Source organism: Camelina sativa, chromosome 2 (genome assembly GCF_030686135.1).
Source record: "Camelina sativa cultivar CO46 ecotype springtype chromosome 2, ASM3068613v1".
In the NCBI taxonomy this organism is placed as follows: Eukaryota; Viridiplantae; Streptophyta; class Magnoliopsida; order Brassicales; family Brassicaceae; genus Camelina; species Camelina sativa.
In genome coordinates, this window is record NC_141881.1 from 23,182,323 (window position 1) to 23,203,869 (window position 21,547).

Below are 21,547 nucleotides of genomic sequence, written 5' to 3' on the forward strand. Positions count from 1 at the left end.
ACTCTTCTTATGCCAGATAGACTCTCGAGTCTCGACCATAACAAGAGTGGGAAATTGAAATAAAGAAGCCAACACTTAGGACCAAAATCTGGTGCAAAACCTCTTTTAGACAGTTGAGTTTAGATCTGTTTTCTAGTTTCCAAAATGGTTTTATAAGGTAAGATAACTGTTTCATATATGAAAAGAAAAAAAGAAGCTGATAAATGGCTATAAGCCTTCACATGTCAAAAGAATTATGGTTCCCTAGGTTCAGCTACCATAGCTTCTATTCAAGTTTGTTGACATCGGTAGAGGATTCTGATGCTGCATTATCCGTGAAACCACTGTTGGCACCATTCTTGACAAGGGATTTGTACATTGTTAAAGCTTGAGCGATCATGCTACCAGGATTGTCAACAGCACTCGGAAGCAGCAATGTGTTACCCTAACAAGAACAAATATACAACTCTATTAGATAATCCCAAGGGAGGAGGACGAGATTAGAAAGCAGATGTGATCAAGTAATGTTGTGTTTACCTTTTTAGCAATGTTGCCAAAAGCACTAATGTATTGCTCCGCAGTTCTCAAACTCGCAGCCTGCATATTGCACCACGATTTTAAGCATATGAGATATCAATTTGGAAAGCAAAACAAGTAAACTTAAAGTTAGCATTTGCAAGTCCATTAAGCCTACTTAACGTCAGGGGAATCAGTTATGGGAGAACAGGTTAGATAACATAATGCATTCACATTTGAAGGGTTAAGTAGCAATAAACACCTAAGTGATCAAGTTAAAACTAACAATCTGATAAAACAGTATTAACACCTAAGTGATCAAGTTAGTTTATTTATCTCAAAATTCTGGAAATCATGCTTAGAAATCACTGCTTGATCTAATGAACTCACCTCCATTCCACCAGTTGCCTTGAGGGATTGAGAAACCATGGCCAGTCCATCAGCTGTTGCTTGTGCTCTAGCTAATATTGCTTCGGCTTCACCTGGAGAGCAACAGCACAAATAAAGAAAACGTTAAGATGAAACAAACAGAGTCAGTTGTGATGAGTTTAACTGACAAATGGCTCCACGTCTTAGTAATATGAGTCCACGTTTTTCAAACTTAGAATGTTTACTAAATACTAACCCTGTGCTCGATTGACTTGATCCATCCTTGCAGCTTCTGATTCCAAGATTACAGAACTTTTCTTACCATCAGCTCTATTGATATGGGCTTGTCGTTCTCCTGTTAAAGTTAGGATAGTAGATTATGAGAAACAAATTGAGCAGGCTTAACTGTAAATAAATCAAATGAGCTGTTGCAAACATAGATCAATCCCAGAACATAAACTCTCAAGGATAAGCCATGCAAATTTACCTTCAGACTCAAGAATCTGGGCTCTCTTTCTACGTTCAGCTTCAGCTTGCATTTCCATAGCAACTCTCACTCCATTAGGAGGCATGATATCCCCTGAATAAAACATGTATTAGATACAAGGCCAAAAGGGTATCCAGCAAAGATTCAATAGAATTAATAACTCACTGATCTCATAACGAAGGCACTGAAGACCCCAATCTTGTGCAGCAACATTGATGGCTTCCTGCAAGAGTAATTCATTTTAAAATTGTTCAGATGCTTCTGATATCCAACACATAAACTACAAACGCATAATGCATTCCAGAACACATCAACAACAATACTCTTATCTTACAAATGTAAACTCAAACTCATCTAGCCAGCTATCATGAACTGAACAACACAGTTAAACAATCTGAACCTTAATCTTAAGTAGTAATATAAGACCCACTACAGATGCACATTAACTAACATCAATGACCATGAACTATCAAAGGACCCCAGTTTTCAATTTGAACGAACATCAAGTACATTAAAAGCAAACAACCAAAAAAAACTGAACCAGAAGCAAAGAGAACATACCACAATCTTCTCATTTAGAGTATCTCGTTCCTCAAAAGTCTTGTCAAGAGTGATTTTCCCAAGCTCACTACGCATAGTAGTCTGAGCCAGCTGGACAACAGCATAGATTGGATTCTCAACACCATAAGAGGCCAACTTAGGATCCACAATCTGCAAAGAAACTCAAAGATCAATAAACAGTTTAGGAAGAATATCAAAATTTATAGCAAGAGGATCTGGAAACGAAGATAAACACCTTAACGTATAGAACACCATCGATGTGAATGCTAACGTTATCCTTTGTAATCGCAGTCTGATTACCAATAGGAATAGCTTCCTCCTTTAGAGAATGAACATAAGCAATACGATCCACAAGCGGAACAAGGAAGTGAATCCCTGACTGCAAAGTCTTGACGTATTTACCAAACCTCTCAATCACACAAGCTTTCCTCTCCGGCACGATTCTGATCCCCCAGTTCGACGGCGGATTAATGTGGTAGCTACACACACAAACAAAAATTTCAGCGAAGATCCGTTAAATCAACCTAACCTAATCAATCAAATCCCAAAGGTTTGTACTACTGAAATCAGAATTCCAAAGAGCGTATATAGGTTTAAAATACCTGTCGTAAGAACTGCTGGGAGAGGAGAAGTTACGAACGCCGGAGAACTGTTGCGGCAGAGTAGCTCCGGAAGATTGATGAAGAAACCTGGAGGCAAAGGATTTCATCGGCGACGGTGCCGGTTTCTTGATTTGGTAACTACAAAAATCAAAAAAACGAAATCAACACAAAAATCCGAACAGGTATTCACAGAATGTATAAGAAATCGTAAGATTGAAACGAACCTGGTGAGAGGACTTCTTCCGGTAGAGCTGAAGTTACGGACGGAGGTGGTAGTGGAGGCGGCGGCGAGGGAGGATATTATCTTGGGAACAGCAGCGGAAAGCATAGGGAGGAACTTGACGGCGGCGGTGTAACCACCGGATCTTGCAAGCGCGAGCTGACTCATCGTTGAATGAGCTGTGTAACAAACTCTCTCTGAACTTTGAACTTGGAGAAGGGGAAATAGAAGAAGAAAAAAAAACCTTTAAATCTTTTTTTTTATTGTTTGATTTGTTTCTTTCTTCAAGCTCTTTTTAATTTGACGGGTTGACTTATTTTATACTAGTTAGAAAGAAAAAAATTACTTGGAGGAGAAGCGGTTTAAAAGTGTCAAGTAAAAAAAAATGAAAATACGTGGGGAAGGGTCAAAAAGAGAGATTCAGCTTCTTTTTTTCTTTTTTTTTTTTATTATTCTTGCTTAACACGAATTTGTTAAAGGCTATAAACCCTAAGACTTTGATGTATAAATCTGTATTATGTTGTCTAATTATAAGATTACGACATGTGTTAATTTTTAAAGATAAGAATTGTCACATGTGTTTCCTTTATAATAAAAAATGGCAAGTTATGAATTTTATTACTAAGAGCTTACATTGGAAATAACATACTAAAATTTCATGATTAATATAAAATCATAAAACAAGAAGGATATAATAAAATTCTTTAAATCTTGTCATAATTACGGTAACTAAAGAATTATACTTTCCATTTTCGGAAATGTATTTGAATATTTTGGTAATCTAGAGAAAGTTGGAATGTTAAATTAACGTAATTACGAACATGACAGAAAATTATATCGGTAAAAATCCGTTCATTAAAAATTTCTTTTCCTTTTTTGTTTTTTTTTTTGTTTTATGAATTAACGTGTTTTTTTTTTAATCCGTTCCTTAAAAATTTTAATTCTAAAACGTGTTTTTATTTTTTTGTCACAAAAAAACTATCATTGGACCGTTCAACAATCCTTACATTGTTTCTATACTTGTGTGGTAAAATAAGTTGACACATCTTTTATCCTATAAATTACAAGTTATTTGTCCAATAAAATTAAGCCACGTAAGCTTTGTTTTCAAAAAAAAAAATTAGAGACACGATGTCAAACAAAAAACATAACCGCAATATCGTTTAAATAAATTTGTCAAAAAACATAACTTTTACATTTCTCGATCTTGCACTTATCCACGATCTCCACTAACTCCACATTTCTCGCCAATCTTCTTCCGTATTTATTCGACACAATTCTGTAATTTTTGTAGAAACTACAAAACCCAGAGTTTTTTCTGTGTACGTAATCTATCTTCTTCTCCCTGTAAAAAGCTTTGATTGTTGGTGTATAAAATGTTTATTACTTTATCTCTTCTCTTTCGTTTGCGGTCGCTACTTCACATGCGTCTACTCGAGTTCATCTTTTCTCTCCCAGCGGCAGCACCAACTTGGCAACCACTATTCTCTTCCTATGCTACCAAATAGGTACAGTTGAGAGGCCATGTTATAAGTACACACATCTACTTACTTTTCTTGGAACTAAAAACTCATATGTGCTATTTGTATCTCTTAGATTTTCTTTCACTAAAAAAATTTACATGAACTTACTTCTTTTTGCTTCTCTGTTCTAATACTATAATCTTGCTGTCTACTGGTTGTAGGTAGTCAAGACCAGCGGTAGAACAAAAATTGACAGAAACCAGCATAGTTCTTCAATCTTCATATATCTGTGGTATCCTATATTTTTTTTTATCTCTCTATTGCTTTCTTTTTTTCCCTTCCTTTCACAAGTGTTATTCAAATCTTGTGTTTCACGCTTTTTTCGTTTTCTTTATGCTATACACTCTTTTGGATACTTCAGATGTTAAGTTTGAATTTGGGAAGATAAGACTTTTTAATCTCGGCTTTGAGTACAGTTTAAGGTACTTGAAGACAAACCCACAAATACTTATAAGGATGAAGCCACACCACTCAAGTCCGCGAGGAAAAAAATGTACTACTCTGGACTTCAACAAGGACAAATGAAAGTGGGTCAAGACAACACGGCAAGTCCACCAGAAAAGATGTATTACGAGGGACTGCTGCTTTGTGTTTATGTTAATGATGTAATCCATCAGCTAAAGTATGTTTTTTACTATTCAATTTCAATCTACTGCACATATTTAATGTTTGAAACATCATGTTATGAATGTGTGATGGATGAAAAGCTACTCGATTTACTCTCCTTCATGTCACAAGTTTTGTTGCACCACATTAGGTGTATCAAAATCATTTTTTTCAAAACATTTCTTTTATAAAACCAGTCCATTTAGTTTACCAACAGAAATTATCTTCGGAAAACAAAGAAACAATATGCAGAACAAAATCATCAAAAGGTATAATTCTTAATAATGTCTTTAAGTGTGTGTTTGACCCGTACGTAGGACGGGATAAATACTAGTTTAAAGATAAACCCATTTCTTTGGTGACAAGCTTTGCTATCTGAGAAGCTTAACTTGAATCAGAATTTACCCACACAACTGCAAGAGTCACAAGAGAAGCATAGATTGAGGTAGGCAGCTTGTGCACAACTTTGCCAACTCCTGGAATACCTTCCGTGGCCCTCTTGGTAGCGATAGCCACAGTAGGAGCCACAATCAAAGATATGATCAAACCCTGACTAACCACATTGAATGTCTCAGCCGTAAGCTGCTCAAAAAACTTCACAAACTCCTCCCTATCAATTTCTCCATCCAAGTTGATATCACAGTCCGTCATAATGCTTCTGACAAGGTCCTTAGAAGGCGGATCGAAATGAGGACCAGGCAATCTCTTGTTTATGTCATTGTAAACGAGAAGCACGGCGATGTATAGCTCTTCGAACGTAAGATTGGCTCTTCCGGTTTGAATCTTGAACCGATCGAAAACACGATCACATATCGCTTGTACCTGCTTATGCCTCCACTCTTTACCTCGGAGCTTGTTAAAGACTTGTCCCATGGCGATGAATGATAATCTTTTCTTCTCGTCTGATTTTTTTTTTTTTTTTTGACCTCTTCTTCTCGTCTGATTGATTGCACAAAAAATGATTCTTTTTGTTTTTAATATGTGGATCTGAGTGGAGGCGTGTGAGCCACAAAAAAAAACTGTGTTTTAAAAGTTTAAATCATTTACATTATCAAAAGAAACAAATCAATAGGTCACATGTTAGAGTACAGTTTGGATGGACACTATATAAAATAGTATCGTCGGTCCAAAAGATGTTCAAGGCCCATAAACTTTGATTTAGCAACACCTTTTTTTAATATATTTAATTTTTGTTTAAAACTGATTCGAGGATGTTACTTATCCACCTAATATGATTAGTGGAATTTTTGTGAGACCAGATTAACTAATAGTAGTATTTTTAACATCGCATTATTAGGATTATGTTATTTTGGCCAATCCGTAAGTAATGTTATAACACATACATGCGCTGATGCCCAAAAGGCCAAAATGCAACAAAAAAAAGAGCTACACCAACCAAATGCAAACACAACAATGAATGAACAATTTAATTCACAAGTCACAACTAACCAAACCAACCAAACGAATCACTAATTTTTACAAATTCCTTAATAAAATTGCCAACCCCAAAAAAACGTCCCTTAAGACTTTTTTCTATTTGTCAAAAACTCGTTTTCACACCAACCTAAAACACGGATTTCACTAAAACTTATAAACTACTTAAAAAAATAAAAACATCTGAAATCCGATTTAAAAACAAACTCGTGACCCTCACACAGACGCAGAGAACGAGTAAACGCCAAAAGAAAACGCCATTTTTTTTTTGTCTTGAGTCTTCTCTTCTCCTTGCTTCTTTGAAATTCACACCAATTTGTCTCTCTCTCTCTTTTAAGAAACAAAAAGTTTTATTTCAGAAACTTCGAAGTTTGTTCTCCGGTCACCGTGAAATTGATTAAATTCCGATGACGATCGGTGACCGTCAGAATCCGAGTGTGGTGGAGAAGAAGAAGAAGAAGAACCTCTTCAAGCTATGTCCGTTTTGGCAGAGGAGAAGCAACACTTCGTCTTCTACACAAAACCCAAGTCAAAACTACCGTAGCCGCCATGGACATCGGAATACGGATGTTTCCCCCGTCTCTAAGCCTTCCTCGACTATTTCTTCCGTCGCGAAATCACTTCTCCCGTCTCGCCGTCGTCTCCGATTAGATCCTTCCAGTTTTCTCTATTTCCCTTGTACGTCTCTATACTTTAGCTTCTTCCGTCGATTTAGCTTGATTTCGAATTGGGAAACTCTCTGAAATTGATTGATTTTGGTTTTTGAGTTATGATTGTAGTTAGAGAAACCGAAGTTATGAACATTTAGGATTCTTTAGAAGCTCTGATTGTAGTTAGAGAACGAAGTTAAGATTTGGGCGTTTGTGATTGTTTCAGATGAACCTGGTAAACAAGTTCGCAGCGCAATCAAGCTTAAGAATACTAGCAAATCTCATACTGCATTTAAGGTAATGGAGGAGTTGTCTATGTATCATTAAGCATCAGCTTTGCTCTTTGTGTAAAATTCACAAGTCCAGCAGCTAGCTACCTTTGGAAGAGAAGTTGACTTGTTGTTGACTTGGTTTTGTTGTATCTCTTGTTTTAGTTTCAAACGACGGCACCGAAAAGTTGTTACATGCGTCCTCCCGGTGGTGTTTTGGCTCCAGGAGAGAGTGTTTTTGCTACTGGTAAATGAGATTCTTGGAAACATTATGTACCGGCTAAGTTTATACAGACTCTGATGATTGCTTCTTATAAACGTTCAAGTGCAGTGTTCAAGTTTGTGGAACACCCTGAGAACAACGAAAAACAGCAGTTGAACCAGAAGAGCAAGGTTAAGTTTAAGATCATGAGCCTGAAAGTTAAACCAGGGGTAGAGTATGTACCTGAGTTGGTATGTTAAGTCGCTCCTTTCTAACTCTAATCAGTTTATTCATAAGTTCGTTGTTGAAAGATATTATTGTTCAATCTTAGAATATATTGGTAGTTACATATATGACTCTTAATAGGCTAAATGCAATGCAATTGGTATATAGGTTGTCATGGAATAAGCAATCTCTGAGAGTTTTAGGCAGAGGATGTTCAGAGTCATCTTGCTATAGGGTGTTTTTTAAATGATGCATTTTGTGGTGTTTATCATGCAGTTTGATGAGCAAAAGGATCAAGTAACAGTGGAGAGGGTTCTTCGGGTCATTTTTCTTGATGCGGAGGGCTCAAGTGCTGTAAGCTTTTTAGTATATCTTCATGCTGTTAAGAAAACTTATATACTATAGATTTTTTTGTTTGAACATTATAATAAGGAGGATTACGATGAAATGATCAGGCAATGGAGAAACTGAAACGTCAACTGGATGAAGCTGAAGCTGCAGTTGAAGCAAGAAAGAAGCCTCCACCAGAGACAGGGCCTCGCGTGGTTGGGGAGGGTCTTGTCATAGATGAATGGGTATCATAAGCTACCCGCTTTGTTCCTTTTTAACTCTCTCTTTTTCAAAATGAATCCCATTTTTTACTCACCATAGTTTTTATGTCATATATCAGAAGGAGAGAAGAGAGAAGTACCTTGCTCGACAACAAGTCGAAGCCATAGAGTCTTCGTCCTAAAACGCAGAGAGCAATGTGGATTTGTTATATAGGCTTATAGCAGAGGTAAAAGAAACTCTTCTTCATCTTCTGCAGCTGTACATAATTAATTTATCCCTCGATTATGTATTTATCTTTAGACGATTACTTTGTGGTTCTTTGTATGTCTCTGTTTGTTGTATGCTTGCGGCAGTTTTTTACTCTCCCATCAAATTTTGTTTCGGTTGTAATCGAATTCCGTTTTATCTCCCCCCAACCAAAGCTCCTCTGGAAGCAACCAAAGTAAAGACGACAACCAAATTTCTTGCTACATTCTTTTGTATACCAAGATTTTTGAAGTGGTCTTCTTCTTCATTTTATTTTTTTCTGATTAGTAATGTTCTTTTTTTTTTTTTTGATCGGATTATACTGTCCACATGTGTGACCTCTCTAAATGACTAATACCTACCACAACCACAACCACAAGAGTTATACCCAACACTGAGTTTGATGTGTTACTACTTTTGCTCCTTGCATTCAGAAACTACAATATTCTCTACTGGCCCAAAGAATTATAAAACGTAATTGCATTCTCAACTTAAGTGGACTAACTGAGTATATTTTGGAAGGAACAATTATAAAACGTAATTGCATTCTCTAACGTTTCAAGTTAAGCGGCTTCGGTTTCGACTAATCTGGTCTTTCATAAAACCTAACTTTACTAATTTTTTCTATTAAAAATCATGGGAATAACTGAATAAGATACAGCCGCCAAAGAGAATGAGAGGATAATTAAGAATATCTTGTTCTTAAACCTTTGAAAACACGTAACGCTAACCAATTTTTCGTCTTTGTACGCTGAACTCTTGAAGTCTATAACCCCATTCTCTTACTTACAATAGCTATAGCAGCCAGAAGCATTAATGTAACTTTTTTCAGTTGTGAAACTAATCTGGTTAAGACTCACGTGGTATATAATTTATATATAAAGTTTGGAATGCTTTACCAAATACAGTATATAATACTTAAATTAGTAGAGAGAGCTGATTAAGGAACACCATAATCTAAAGTTAGATATTTTTTTTAGTAGAATATTTAATGTTCGATTAAGAAAAGGTGGCAGAAATGGACTCGTGGAGATTATGAAGGAACAAAGACAACTAGAGGTGTCCGTTAATTTTCATGTCGCTTTATGAAACTTTCGGCCAAATTGCACAACCAACACAAGTAAGTACACAACAATATTCTTCAAGTCTTATCCCCTTTTTTTCTTTGTTCGTTTAACGTCGAATTCTTTTCATTATCTTATCAAAGGACATCTTCTGTTAACTATATAATATATAAATGCACGTATCAAAAATATATATAATTATATATTTATTCCAAGCATATATATTCTACTAATCAAATTTCAGTTGAATCATATCTCGAGCGAATAAATTGTGTTTATTATTTATTACGTGCTTGAAACGTAACTGTAGCTCAGAAGTTTTTAATTAACATGATTCTCTCTAATTAAGCTAAGACTTGGAAAACACGTAGTACATCATAAAATGATTATATTCTGAACAATCATATATATAGAAAAGTACCCTAGTTTCTCATTATTTGTAAACCATATACATATTCAGCATTTAATTTCATCATTCTTTAAAATCCTTAAACAAAGATATCGACAAAGAAACTTTTCTTTTTCTTTTATTGCAATGCAATTTCATTTCTCTTATAACAAAGAAACTGTTTATTTATTTATTTATTATATTATTATATCCAGAATCAAAAACTTCAACTATATAAACTGTTAAATCCTTATAACAAAAAGTTAGTATCGACAAGAACGTCTAACAAACGCATTATTATTTATGTCCATGCATTGTTTCCTCCTTTTCATAAAAAGATGACAATAATTATAAACTAACATAAAAACTTTACTATAAAAATAACAAATCGTATAGAGAGGGCCGAAAGGAACAAAACATGGCCCCCGCCCCGCCCATCGAAACGTGCGTCGATCGAAAGCTAATATATTCATTTCTCATTACATACTGTATATTAAAACTTTGGTCATTAGAAAAAGATATATACGAAGAACAAATTAAGGAAATTAAAATATTTATTAGTAATTAAATTACCTTCTATAAATAAATTCGAAACCATACAATATATAACAAAGTGCTTCATAACACTACACACATGCACACGCACGTTCATGAACGAGAGACGAAAGCTTTTTTAAAATAGCCTAAAGCCTCACAATTCTCAAATCAATCGCTAAAAACACTTTCTAATTTTGGGGTTTTGAATTTTCATTTTTTTCCGTTTTAATTCATAAAAATCAAACAAAAAAAAAAGAGAGCGGTCACGACGTTTCTTCGATAATTCTTCTTCTTCCTTCTTCCATCCTTCATCTTCTTCCTCTGTGTTTTTTTTTGTTTTCTTCATCTCTCCTTTTTTGATTTTTACCGCCGGAGATTTTTGTATTTTTGTTTTCTTATTTCCGTTACCGTAAATTCGCCGGCGGTGAAAGAGAGAATGAAGGGGAGAATATCAAAAATAGGAAGCTATGCAATCTCATCATCCATAAGAGACCAGCATCAGCAACCTTGTATCTCTTGTACTACTTTCAACATCCTTGCTCCCATCTATAAACGTCTCTCTCCCAAGGTTTTGTTTCTTTTTTCCTTCTTCATCAATTTTTTTTTTTTTGATTGATATGAATTTTGAATTATGTGTGTGTTGGAAATGTAGGATCAAAGTCTTCGTGAAAGTGATAATCGAACGTATTGGCTTGGAAGGAATCATAGAATCATTGATTGGTTATTGTATGAAAGGTCTTCCATCATTTGTTTACAGGTTGTTCGACGAATTGCCTCTATGAAAGGAACCTCTTTTTTTTTTTTTTAGTCCTCTGTTTCTGACTTTTTTGTTTTGGTTCTAAAGGAGTTTTGGGTAGGGAACGAAGAGCTTGTTAATATGTATGAGAAGAGACTTGGTGACGCTGGTTATCTCAGTTACAAGCTTGGCCGTACTAATAACCGTGGCGATGGTATTTAAACTTCTTGGCTTTGATGTTGTTGTTGTTTCATGTGTATGTAGGCGTTTTCATTTGTGATTTCGTGATGATAGGTTTGCTTACGGCTGTTCATAAGGATTATTTTAGAGTTGTGAACTCGAGGGATTTGCTTTTTAACGATTGTGGTGATCGAGTTGCGCAGTTGCTACATGTAGAATTAGTTCCTCCTTACTCTCAGTACGATGCTCATCAACAAGTTTTGATTGTCAATACTCATTTGCTGTTTCCTCATGATTCAACGTTGTCTATAGTTAGACTGCAGCAGGTAATAATTTGTTATTATTAACTCTGTTATCATTTGTGTGATGATTTTTGTATCTTTATAAATAAACAAGATTTTGGTTTTGGGCAGGTTTATAAGATTCTTCAGTATGTAGAGTCTTATCAGAAGGAAGTTAATCTCAGTCCTATGCCTATTATACTTTGCGGGTAACTACTACCTTGTCTGGATTTTTACGTTTTTCTTGGGTTTAGATATGATGAAGAGTACTAAAAGTTCCTCTGCTTGTTTCTGTTGGTGGCAGAGATTGGAATGGAAGTAAGCGAGGACATGTCTACAAGTTTCTCAGGTCACAGGGTTTTGTGTCGTCTTACGACACTGCTCATCGGTATACTGATTCAGATGCTCACAAGGTCACTGTCTTTCTTCATATGGAGAATACTTTTGGGTATGCTGTAGATTTTTTTGATGTTATATATTTGGGATATAGGATTCTGAAATACTTGTTTTCTTTGGTTTTACAGTGGGTAAGCCACCGGAATCATCGGGGTAACATATGCGCTGTTGATTTCATATGGCTTCTAAATCCAAATCGGTATAGAAAGCTGTTGAAAACTAGTTGGAGTGAAGCAGTGTTTGGCATGTTCAGGGTGAGACTCTCCTCAATTATGTCTCATCACAAGTGTTCATCTCTTAGTGCATTTTACTGTATCCAAAAAGATTTACTTGTTGATCCTGAAACTGGTTTAACTTTAAACTGGCTTTGCAATTCTTGTCCAAATGATTTCTGGAAACAGTATGGTTTTCTGGCTTTTCTCCCTGTAACGTGAGAGCGTTTTGATTTGCAGTATCTACTGAGAAGAGCCTCACTAACAGCTGAAGATGCTTTTGCCTTTCTGAAAACCGACAATGATGGTGACCACATTACATTCTTGGGTTTCTGTGAAACGCTTCGGCAGGTATATATAGCATAATCTGTAATGCGAGTAAATCATATTCCTATGACTGCGTCATTCAACTGGATATTCACATAGTTTTTCTCTTTCTCTATACAGCTCAATTTAACAGGTCATTGCAATGGACTTACGGCAAAAGAGATTAAAGATTTGTGGACTCAAGCTGACATTGATGGAAATGGTCTTCTAGATTACAAAGAGTTTCAGGTAATGTTTTTATCATTAGAATCCTCTCTCAAAAACGTGTTCGTGATACGTTTTAAGGTAGTTGTTTCTAGTTGTAGTTGAGTTACAACAGTTGAGATTCCGTTAACATCTAGATAACTTAGAGATTTGGTAATGCCAATAGCATCTTGCTCAATCACACATGTTGCTCAATTATGTATGTACTTAACTCACTGCAGCAAAGAATATGGAACCAAACTTGGTCAGAACAGAGAGACGCAGCAGACGGAGAAGCAAAAGGTAACCGAGAACAAACCGTCGGATTCAGCGTCAAAAACGCAGTTTTGTTTCCTCCTGAAGTTGAAAAAGGAATATGGCCAGAAAATTACTCTCTATCAGACCACGCGAGGCTAACCGTTGTATTCTCTCCCATAAGAATGCCTTGCTCTCAGTTGGTTTCATGACAAAAACACTCAAACAACAAAATTTAGCTTCTTCCCATTTAAAAAGAGACCTCAGTTTTGTCCCCCTTATAGAGAAATTGCTCTGTCTTCCATTAGTTCGACTTGACCGCTCTCACTCTTTGCGGTTCTTGCGTTGAGGGAAGAAGAGATAAAGGGAGACAGAGGTTCTATAAACTTATACGGTGTACAAACATGTAAAACTATTTATGAAGCTTATGTATAAAAATTGGTGTAGTAGAGATTTTAAGTAAGAAGCAGTTTTTGCAACTTTTTTTTGTTTTTCCTTAATAATTTTTGTTTTACTTTTCTGTATTTATATTTGCAATTGATTCAATGTTGAAACTAGATAACAACTCGCATTATGTGTGAGATAAATCTATGCAGATAAAATTAATGTTATCAATAAAGTTATTCTGGAGGATCTAAAATTTGTTTGTTTTTTTTAACAGCTTTCTATTGAAGATTAAATGTTGTCCTCGTAGAGGGGGTTTACATTGTGATCCTCATGCAGGATGTTTACAAGATAGTTAGGGACATAGTAATAAGACATGAACAAATGATTATTCATAGGTTCTTTGGCCAATCTGTCTGCTGCTTTGTTGTTGCATCTTCGTGTCCAAACGAAACTTGCTTCTGTAAAACGTTGTTTCCATTGTTGTATTTCTCTTACCCAATTGTAGACTGTAAAGTTGCGTGTATCTCCCCTTGCTAGTTTGCCGACCATTTGATTATCCCCTTCAAAGATGACGTGAGTGAATCCGCGAATCCACATTTGTTGCATTGCAATTAGAAGACCTTGTAATTCTGCTACCCCAAGATTCATTCGATACAATATAAATAGAATTGTATCCCCCCCTCATTTTTTGCTTTCCGATCTTATTTATTCATTCCCAGTTATGTGACTAAAGTTGACTAAGTTATGTGCGCGATACGCATTTGATGTGATCGTCATTTGGTTTAGTCCATCTTGAAGTTTGGTCTTCCAATCGAGAAGTGTGTGCGAGATTTCTTCGATGATGTTCTGGCCATATATCTATCCACTCTTGTGCTTCTTGCGCTGCATATGTTAGATCTTCCTGCCAACTATTGTCTATATCTTGAAAGACTAGAAGGTTGCGGCTTTTCCAGAGTCTCCACAAAATCCAAATGGGCATTTGGCGTTCATAGAATGAGAGATGATGATTATTATATTGATCAAGGATACCTTGGAATTTATCATTGAATGTTGGCATAAAACTGAGCTGATGAAGGGTTGATGTGTTCCATATATCTTTCGCATGCTGACAGTCGAAGAACAGATGTTCAATGGTTTCTATGTCCTGATTACAACGCTTGCAAGTCTGAGACAGATGTACTGCTCGGTGTGCTAATTCTGAATTGGTAGCCAGTGCTCTTGTAAGCATTCTCCATAAAAAGTGTTTCAGCTTGGGAGCAATTTGCAGTTTCCAGATAGCTTGTTTATGAATTTGGAGGCCAGGTGGTGGTTGTACTCTATTCTCCGTATTGTGAGTGGCTAACCAATATCCTGATTTTACTGTATAGAACCCTGAATCATTGTAGTGCCATCCTAACATATCCGGATCAGTTGTCTTGCTTAGCCGAATCCTCTTGATGATTTGTATATCTTCCTCTACTATTATTGATCGTAGCAACTCATCATTCCAACCTGATTGACTTTCCAGCATCAGTTCGTTGACATATGTTGGATATGCTGTAGCTCCTTCTAATCGTGTTGGCGGTCTAGGGGGACTAGTTGGGAGCCACGGATCAAGCCATATATTCGTGATGGTTCCCGTGCCTATTAAGAATCTCATTCCTTTTTTAAGGAGATCACGTCCATCTTGTAGAGATTTCCAAATAAATGATGGTTTGTAGCCTTTTCCCGCATTAAAAGTGTTTGAATCCGGAAAATACCTTGCCTTTAGAAAACGAGCCAAGAGACCTTCTGGATTTTGAACGATGCGCAAACTTGTTTTGCCAACAATGCCAAGTTAAAACTCTCTAAATCCCTGAAGCCTAAACCTCCTTCACGTTTTGGTAGACTTAGTTTTTGCCATGAGACCCAATGCATTGATTTCTCTCCTCCATCTTTGCTCCACCAAAACTTTGCTAAGAGAGCATTTATTTCCTCACAAATTCCTTTTGGTAATTTGAAGCAGTTCATAGTGTAGACTGGGAGAGCTAGAGCTACTGTTTTCAATAAAATCTCCCTCCCTGCCTTTGATAGAGATTTGGTCGACCAACCTTGTGTGCGCTGCTTTACTTTGTGAACTATGTATGAGAACATTTCCTTCTTCTTTCTACCAATGAACTCAGGAAGCCCCAGGTATTTCCCGCATCCTCCATCGTTGTGTATATCTAAAATCCTCCTTAATCTGGTCTCCACATGCTGTTGTACTCGAGAACCAAATGTTATTGCTGACTTGTTGAGGTTCACCTTTTGCCCAGAGACCCGTTCGTAGGTTTGTAGGATTCGCATTATGGTAGAACAGGATTTTGGATGAGCATGGCAGAAGAAGAGAGCATCATCAGCAAACAAGAGATGATTCAATGTAGGTCCAGTTGTACTAATCTTCATTCCTTTTAGATTGTTTTCTTCCTCTGCTTTTCTTAAGAGATGACTTAATACTTCTGCACACATTATGAAGAGATAAGAGGATAAAGGGTCACCTTGTCTGATACCTCTCTCTGGTTGTATATGACCACTTGGTGTCCCGTTAATCAATACTGAGAAGCTTACTGTTTCAATGCATTGCATTATCCAATTTATCCAGATTGAGTCGAATCCCATGTGTTGCATTGTTTCTCTTATGAAACTCCATTCTAGTCGATCATAAGCTTTTGAGATATCAGTTTTGACCGTCATATACGAGTTAGCCCAACGTCTTCTTTTCTTCAGCGAATGGATCATTTCATGAGCAATGATGACGTTATCTATAATGTTTCTTCCAGGGATGAAACCAGCTTGATTCTCGGAAATAATGGAGTTCAGATGCTTCTTCAAACGATTGACAAGTATTTTCGAAATGATTTTGTAGCTAACATTACACAATGCTATTGGGCGAAAATCACTCATCGAAGTTGGGACGTCAATCTTTGGGATTAGACATATATTGGTGTGATTTGTCTGACCATTGAGGACCCCATTTCTGAAGAAACACGAAACTTCAGACATGATTTCGTTCTTGATGTCAGGCCAGAATTGTTGATAGAAAGCCGCTGTTATACCATCTGGACCTGGTGACTTATCGGGGCCTATATCAAAGACTGCATCGTGCATTTCTTCCTCTGTTACCATCCTCTGTAGATCCATATTCATTTCTGTTGTAACTTTAGATTGAAATCCTGTGAAAACATCAGAATAGTCTGTTGAGGAACTTCTTGTTGTCTTGAAGAGATTTTTGAAATACTGCTCTGCAACTGCTCCAATCTGATTATCCCCTCGATATACCAAACCCGTATCATCTTCTATTGCCAAAATTCTGTTTCGAGCAATCCTCTGTTTTGTAGTTTTGTAGAAGTATTTGGTGTTTCGATCGCCTAAAGTAAGCCAATTGTTCCTGCTTTTTACTTTTAAAATTTGTTTGTTTAAAAATAAAATATATAACCTTTGAAAATATGTTTAGATCAAACTATTATGTATCAACTAAATATATAATCCACCTTTTCTTCAATCTATGCAAGATTTTTTATTTTGTTTAAATTTTTTGATGTAAGAATATGTTTCACCCGTGAAATATTATACCAATAGTATTAATAAGTCATATGCCTATAATAATGATTCTTGTGATAATTTATTTTAGAAATTTTAAATATGTGAATAATAATCAGTTTTTTAATGAGAATTCAACCAAAAAAAACCCAAACTTTCTAGAATTTGCCAAAAAAAGCACCAATTCTTGGTCTAGCCAAATAAACACTCAACTTTTGAATTTAAACGTCATTAACAACACATTTACTATTGGGGTTAAATCATACGCCGTCGTTTTGAATTTCTTAGTTTTTAAAAAAAATTGCATTACCAAGGTTCGAACCCGAGTTCTCAGAGTGGTTCGAACCCGAGTTCTCAGAGTGCATAAGGGAGGCTTTTACCACTGAACCAGTGATAACTTTCAAACATTAATGCAATATACTTGTTTTTATTATATGAAAACCGGGAATATAAAAAAAAAAAAGAAAAATCAGTTTTTATCGACTTTACCCTAAATCAGACATTCTCGTCGTCGAGAGAAGAAGACCGTGAGGTCGATTTTTTTTTTTTTTCTTTTCAACCTTCAATTCACAGATTACACAGATATACTCAGGGACTTATATTTGATTCGTCACAATTCTCCTTTCCACAAGATCAGTCCTCCCAAGCTCAGTCATCACAAGCTCAATCCGCACATTCCTCAAGATGGGACCAAAGTTCACAATACCAAGCCTCACAAGCAAGTGAATGGGGTAGTTGGTTTTCCTAGATGGCATAAGCTCAATCCTGTTTTATTTTTTGTTGTTTAGTCCATTTCAAGTTGCAGGTTTTTGTTAGTTAATTTTCAGATTTTAGAACTAAATTGCAGGTTTGGTTTGAACAATTTTAAATTTTGGTTTTGTAAGTGAATATAAATTGCAGTTTAATTTATTTTAGTTGGGCAAAAATCAATCGAGTATATCTGTGTAATCAGTGAATTGAAGGTTGAAAAGAAAAAAAAAATCGACCTAACGGTCTTTTTCTCTCGACAACGAGAATGTCGATAAAAACTGATTTTTCTTTTTTTTTTATATTCCCGGTACTCATATAATAAAAATAAGTATATTGCATTAATGTTTGAAAGTTATCACTGGTTCAGTGGTAAAAGCCTCCCTTATGCGGTCTGAGAACCCAGGTTCAAACCTTGGTAATGCATTTTTTTAAAAAACTAAGAAATTCAAAACGATTCAAAACGACGTCGTGTGATTTAACCCCAACAGTAAACGTGTTGTTAATGACGTTTAAATTTTCTGTTAACTTTATGAACGGTGTGTTAATTTGGCAAGTCAGTAAAAAGTTTGTTATTATATTTGAAAGTAAACAAAAGTTGAGTGTTTATTTGGCTAGACCAAGAATTGGTGTTTTTTTTGGCAAATTCTTGAAAGTTTGGGGTTTTTTGGTTGAATTCTCGTTTTTTAATAGGTGAAGAAATTCGGGTTTTGAAATTGTTTTAGATATAATAATGTTATAATAATTAAATATGTTATAAAAATAATTAAAATATATTTTAAAATTGAAATGTTGAAAAAAAATATTATAAAAATGAAAACAATAAATTTATTGGTGTCTCGAGCTTTCTAACCACAACAGATCAATATTTTCTTGAATAATAGTAGTGAATAGATATTATTATATTGCCGCCAAAGAAAGAAAAAACAAAATTGCAGAAATTAATTAATTAAAAAATGTATTTTTAAAAAAGGAACAAGTTTCGAGCTTTAGACATCTCTCGCCAAAAACGAAGCTTTCGATTGGTGGTGCTTCACTATTCAACAAGTGTCTAACTTTCAGATCAAATTCTGATCGGAGCTTGCTTTTTAGGGTTCCGTTGACCCCCAAATTTTTGAAAATGGTTAGTTCTTCACATTCGACGCCTCTTCTTCTTCTTCTACTTCTACTTGTAATCGCTAGTTCGGTCAATGGAGATCAAGAGTACCCAAGTCAATATCTAACAGAAGCTTTGGGTGATAAAGAGTGGTTAGTCTCTGTGAGAAGACAAATCCATGAAAACCCAGAACTCCTTTTCGAGTTACACAAAACAAGTGCTTTGATTCGTCGGGAGCTTGACGAATTAGGGGTTTCGTATTCTTACCCGGTTGCCAAAACCGGTATTGTAGCTCAAATCGGGTCTGGTTCTCCTCCCGTTGTTGCTCTCCGAGCTGATATGGATGCTCTCCCTTTGCAAGTAATTAAACTCCGATTTAAATCTCTCTTTTATTGTTTGTTTTTTGATTTCTTCAAAGTTGTGTGAATTCGAATTGGTGATGGTGGTTTAGGAACTTGTTGAGTGGGATCATAAGAGTAAAATCGATGGCAAAATGCATGCTTGTGGGCATGATTCACACACTACTATGCTTCTTGGTGCTGCTAAATTGCTTAGCAAACGCAAAAATAAGCTTAAGGTAAGCTTTTTCTCTTCTTTGTTCTCTAGCTTGGTTTAGGAGTTTAGGTGAATGTGTTGTCAATTTGTGAGATTAGCTTAGCAAACGCAAAAAGTACTAATCTTGTTTGTCTTGTTTGTATGTACAATTAGTTTGTTGTTTGCCACAGAAAGAATGAAACTTTTCCATTGTCTGTAGTGTTCTTGCATTGTTGTTTTAGTTTGATTTGGACAATGGTGTAGCTGTATCTGTGTTTGCTTTGTTTATAGAAAAGATTTAGTCTTTTAATGTCTCTATGATTAATCAAAAGGGAACAGTGAGGCTTCTATTTCAACCAGCAGAAGAAGGTGGTGCCGGTGCTTTTTACATGATAAAAGATGGTGCTTTGGGTGAATCAGAAGCAATATTTGGTATGCATATAGATACTGACTTACCTACGGGAGAAGTAGAAACAATCTCGGGTCCTACTATGGCAGCCACAAGCATATTCAGTGTAAGAATGAGTGGGACAGTACCTGCGTCTTCTGCAGAGACTCATTCTTGTGTTGATCCGGTGCTGGCTGCATCATCTACCATCTTAGCATTACAACTTATCATCTCTAGAGAAGTTGATCCTCTGTCAAGCCATGTATGTTGTATACATTCCCAATCGATAAATCTAATGGTCTTTAATGCATATTGATATCACTATTTGCAAAACTAAACCTAAGTCTTCTGACGCTAAAAGGTTCATGTTTTTTGCTTTTAGGTGCTGTCTATTACATTTATGAAAAGCGACGCTTCTGAGTTTGATGAGATTCCAACGTATGTAGAATTTGGTGGAACTCTGAGGAGTCTTACAACCGATGGCATTAACTTGTTGATACGTAGGTTGAAAGAGGTACGTATACATACGCGCAGTTTTAAATCAATCTTTTGCCTGGTGATCAGTAAGAGTATAGTTAGTGATTTTGATTCCTGAGTATCTTGTTACTCTGTTCTAGTAAAAATTTCATGGAACAAGCCATTGCTATATCCATCTCTTCCACGATCCACAGAATCACGAATGTTCAAATGTAAGCTAACGTGATTATTGCTGACAGGTGGTTGAAGGAGAAGCTGAAGTTTATAGATGCAAAGCAGATATAAACATGCATGAAGATAGCCATCCTATGTATCCAGCAACAGTGAACGACCACAAGCTACACGAATACACTGAAAAGGTTTTGAAAAAATTGATTGGACCCGAGAGGGTGAAACCAGGTGAAAAGATAATGGCAGGTGAGGATTTTGCCTTCTATCAACAAGAAATACCAGGTTACTATCTAGGAATCGGCATCAGAAACGAAGAAATCGGTTCTGTACGTAGCGTTCATTCCCCTTATTTCTTCCTCGACGAGAATGTTCTTCCTTTTGGATCAGCAGTGTTTGCTGCCTTAGCCGAGATGTATCTACTAGAGCATCATCAGAATCAAACTAAGTCTGGATATTGAAGAATGTACTAAAGAAGCTTAGATCTCTAAGTCTCTTAGATATTGTAACTTTAATTTGAGAAATCAGTTGTGATAATAAAATTGTAAGTAATGAGTCTCACTCTCACATGGGTAAGGTCTAAGGTGCATGTGATCGAGTCATTGAGCGTAGCCGTTTTTGTATTACCGGACCCAAAAAAAACAAAACATTTGTGTAGTTTTTTTTTTGAGAAATTTTTAATTTGTATATTCAGAAATAAAGTAAACATAGGCAGCACCTAGTTTATAAATCTATTAAGCAATAGAAAAGCTATGTTTTGTATTTTTATAAATTGTAAATTGCCTTTGTCCTAACATTTGGATAAGATAAAGATGAATGTGTCACATGGCTGGCACTCACATAATAAGATCCAAAGCTGATTATCAAATTAAGAGTTTCAAGAAAGAAAAGACAATTTAGCAGATAATAAGAGGATTAGTTAAAATTTCAACTAAAACAAAAGACAAAAAGTGATGACACATTTGTACCTAAAATGGCTAAATCCAAGTCATTTTATAGAATACTGTCTCGTCGTGCTACTTGTTGGTTTTTGTTTCTTTTTCTTTAAAGCATAATACGACGATCAAGCTCAACAACATGCACTTCAAACCTTCTGCATTTATGGGGAATATGATTGGCTTCTATAACCTATCGATAAGCCATAATTAGGTGCTAAAACAGAGTGGCTAATAAAATAGTGAATGATTAGGTAGAGAAAAGTATAAAAGTTGTT

The 21,547-nt window shown here is 35.8% G+C and overlaps 5 protein-coding genes and 1 long non-coding RNA gene across 9 annotated transcripts; 3 read left to right on the forward strand and 3 right to left on the reverse strand.

The window, feature by feature from the left end:
* Positions 1–75: 75 nt before the first annotated feature.
* Positions 76–3,036, reverse strand: LOC104729218 (uncharacterized). 2 transcript variants are annotated; one of them, XM_087487976.1, is made up of 10 exons: positions 2,739–3,036; positions 2,515–2,652; positions 2,148–2,391; positions 1,913–2,062; positions 1,517–1,574; positions 1,352–1,444; positions 1,121–1,219; positions 886–977; positions 517–576; positions 76–424 (listed from the first exon to the last, which is right to left on the reverse strand). In XM_087487976.1, exons 1-10 carry the CDS (start codon positions 2,900–2,902, stop codon positions 266–268), a joined length of 1,257 nt encoding a protein of 418 aa, XP_087344102.1. In that variant the 5' UTR covers positions 2,903–3,036; the 3' UTR covers positions 76–265. The 2 variants fall into 2 exon arrangements, with proteins under 2 accessions (XP_087344102.1, XP_087344105.1); XM_087487979.1 differs by lacking the exon at positions 517–576 and having other exon boundaries at positions 76–447; positions 865–977; positions 2,739–3,031.
* Positions 3,037–4,521: 1,485 nt separating this feature from the next.
* Positions 4,522–5,940, reverse strand: LOC104729226 (uncharacterized). Its single transcript, XM_010448153.3, has one exon. It carries the CDS (start codon positions 5,734–5,736, stop codon positions 5,248–5,250), a length of 489 nt encoding a protein of 162 aa, XP_010446455.1. The 5' UTR covers positions 5,737–5,940; the 3' UTR covers positions 4,522–5,247.
* Positions 5,941–6,308: 368 nt separating this feature from the next.
* On the reverse strand, positions 6,309–8,762 carry LOC147949081 (uncharacterized). The gene is made up of 2 exons (XR_015581991.1): positions 7,325–8,762; positions 6,309–7,036 (listed from the first exon to the last, which is right to left on the reverse strand). It is a non-coding gene; the product is annotated as an uncharacterized LOC147949081 (long non-coding RNA).
* LOC104729242 (vesicle-associated protein 4-1) lies at positions 6,425–8,665 on the forward strand. Its single transcript, XM_010448169.3, has 7 exons — positions 6,425–6,975; positions 7,174–7,244; positions 7,382–7,463; positions 7,548–7,669; positions 7,920–7,997; positions 8,099–8,218; positions 8,314–8,665. Exons 1-7 carry the CDS (start codon positions 6,705–6,707, stop codon positions 8,374–8,376), a joined length of 807 nt encoding a protein of 268 aa, XP_010446471.1. The 5' UTR covers positions 6,425–6,704; the 3' UTR covers positions 8,377–8,665.
* Positions 8,763–9,240: 478 nt separating the features above from the next.
* On the forward strand, positions 9,241–13,479 carry LOC104729252 (putative calcium-binding protein At1g02270). 3 transcript variants are annotated; one of them, XM_010448180.3, is made up of 10 exons: positions 9,241–10,998; positions 11,083–11,187; positions 11,275–11,380; positions 11,461–11,672; positions 11,760–11,836; positions 11,932–12,040; positions 12,152–12,277; positions 12,476–12,586; positions 12,683–12,790; positions 12,988–13,479. In XM_010448180.3, exons 1-10 carry the CDS (start codon positions 10,867–10,869, stop codon positions 13,210–13,212), a joined length of 1,311 nt encoding a protein of 436 aa, XP_010446482.1. In that variant the 5' UTR covers positions 9,241–10,866; the 3' UTR covers positions 13,213–13,479. The 3 variants fall into 3 exon arrangements, 2 of the variants coding, with proteins under 2 accessions (XP_010446482.1, XP_010446492.1); XR_015581958.1 differs by having other exon boundaries at positions 10,414–10,998; positions 11,932–12,075; XM_010448190.3 differs by lacking the exon at positions 12,988–13,479 and having other exon boundaries at positions 10,501–10,998; positions 12,696–12,784.
* A 5,120-nt stretch (positions 13,480–18,599) lies between these two features.
* Positions 18,600–21,035, forward strand: LOC104729266 (IAA-amino acid hydrolase ILR1-like 3). Its single transcript, XM_010448201.2, has 5 exons — positions 18,600–19,127; positions 19,219–19,344; positions 19,634–19,951; positions 20,072–20,203; positions 20,406–21,035. The coding sequence occupies exons 1-5, from the start codon at positions 18,792–18,794 to the stop codon at positions 20,793–20,795; spliced, it is 1,302 nt and encodes a 433-aa protein (XP_010446503.2). The 5' UTR covers positions 18,600–18,791; the 3' UTR covers positions 20,796–21,035.
* The last annotated feature ends 512 nt before the right edge of the window (positions 21,036–21,547 follow it).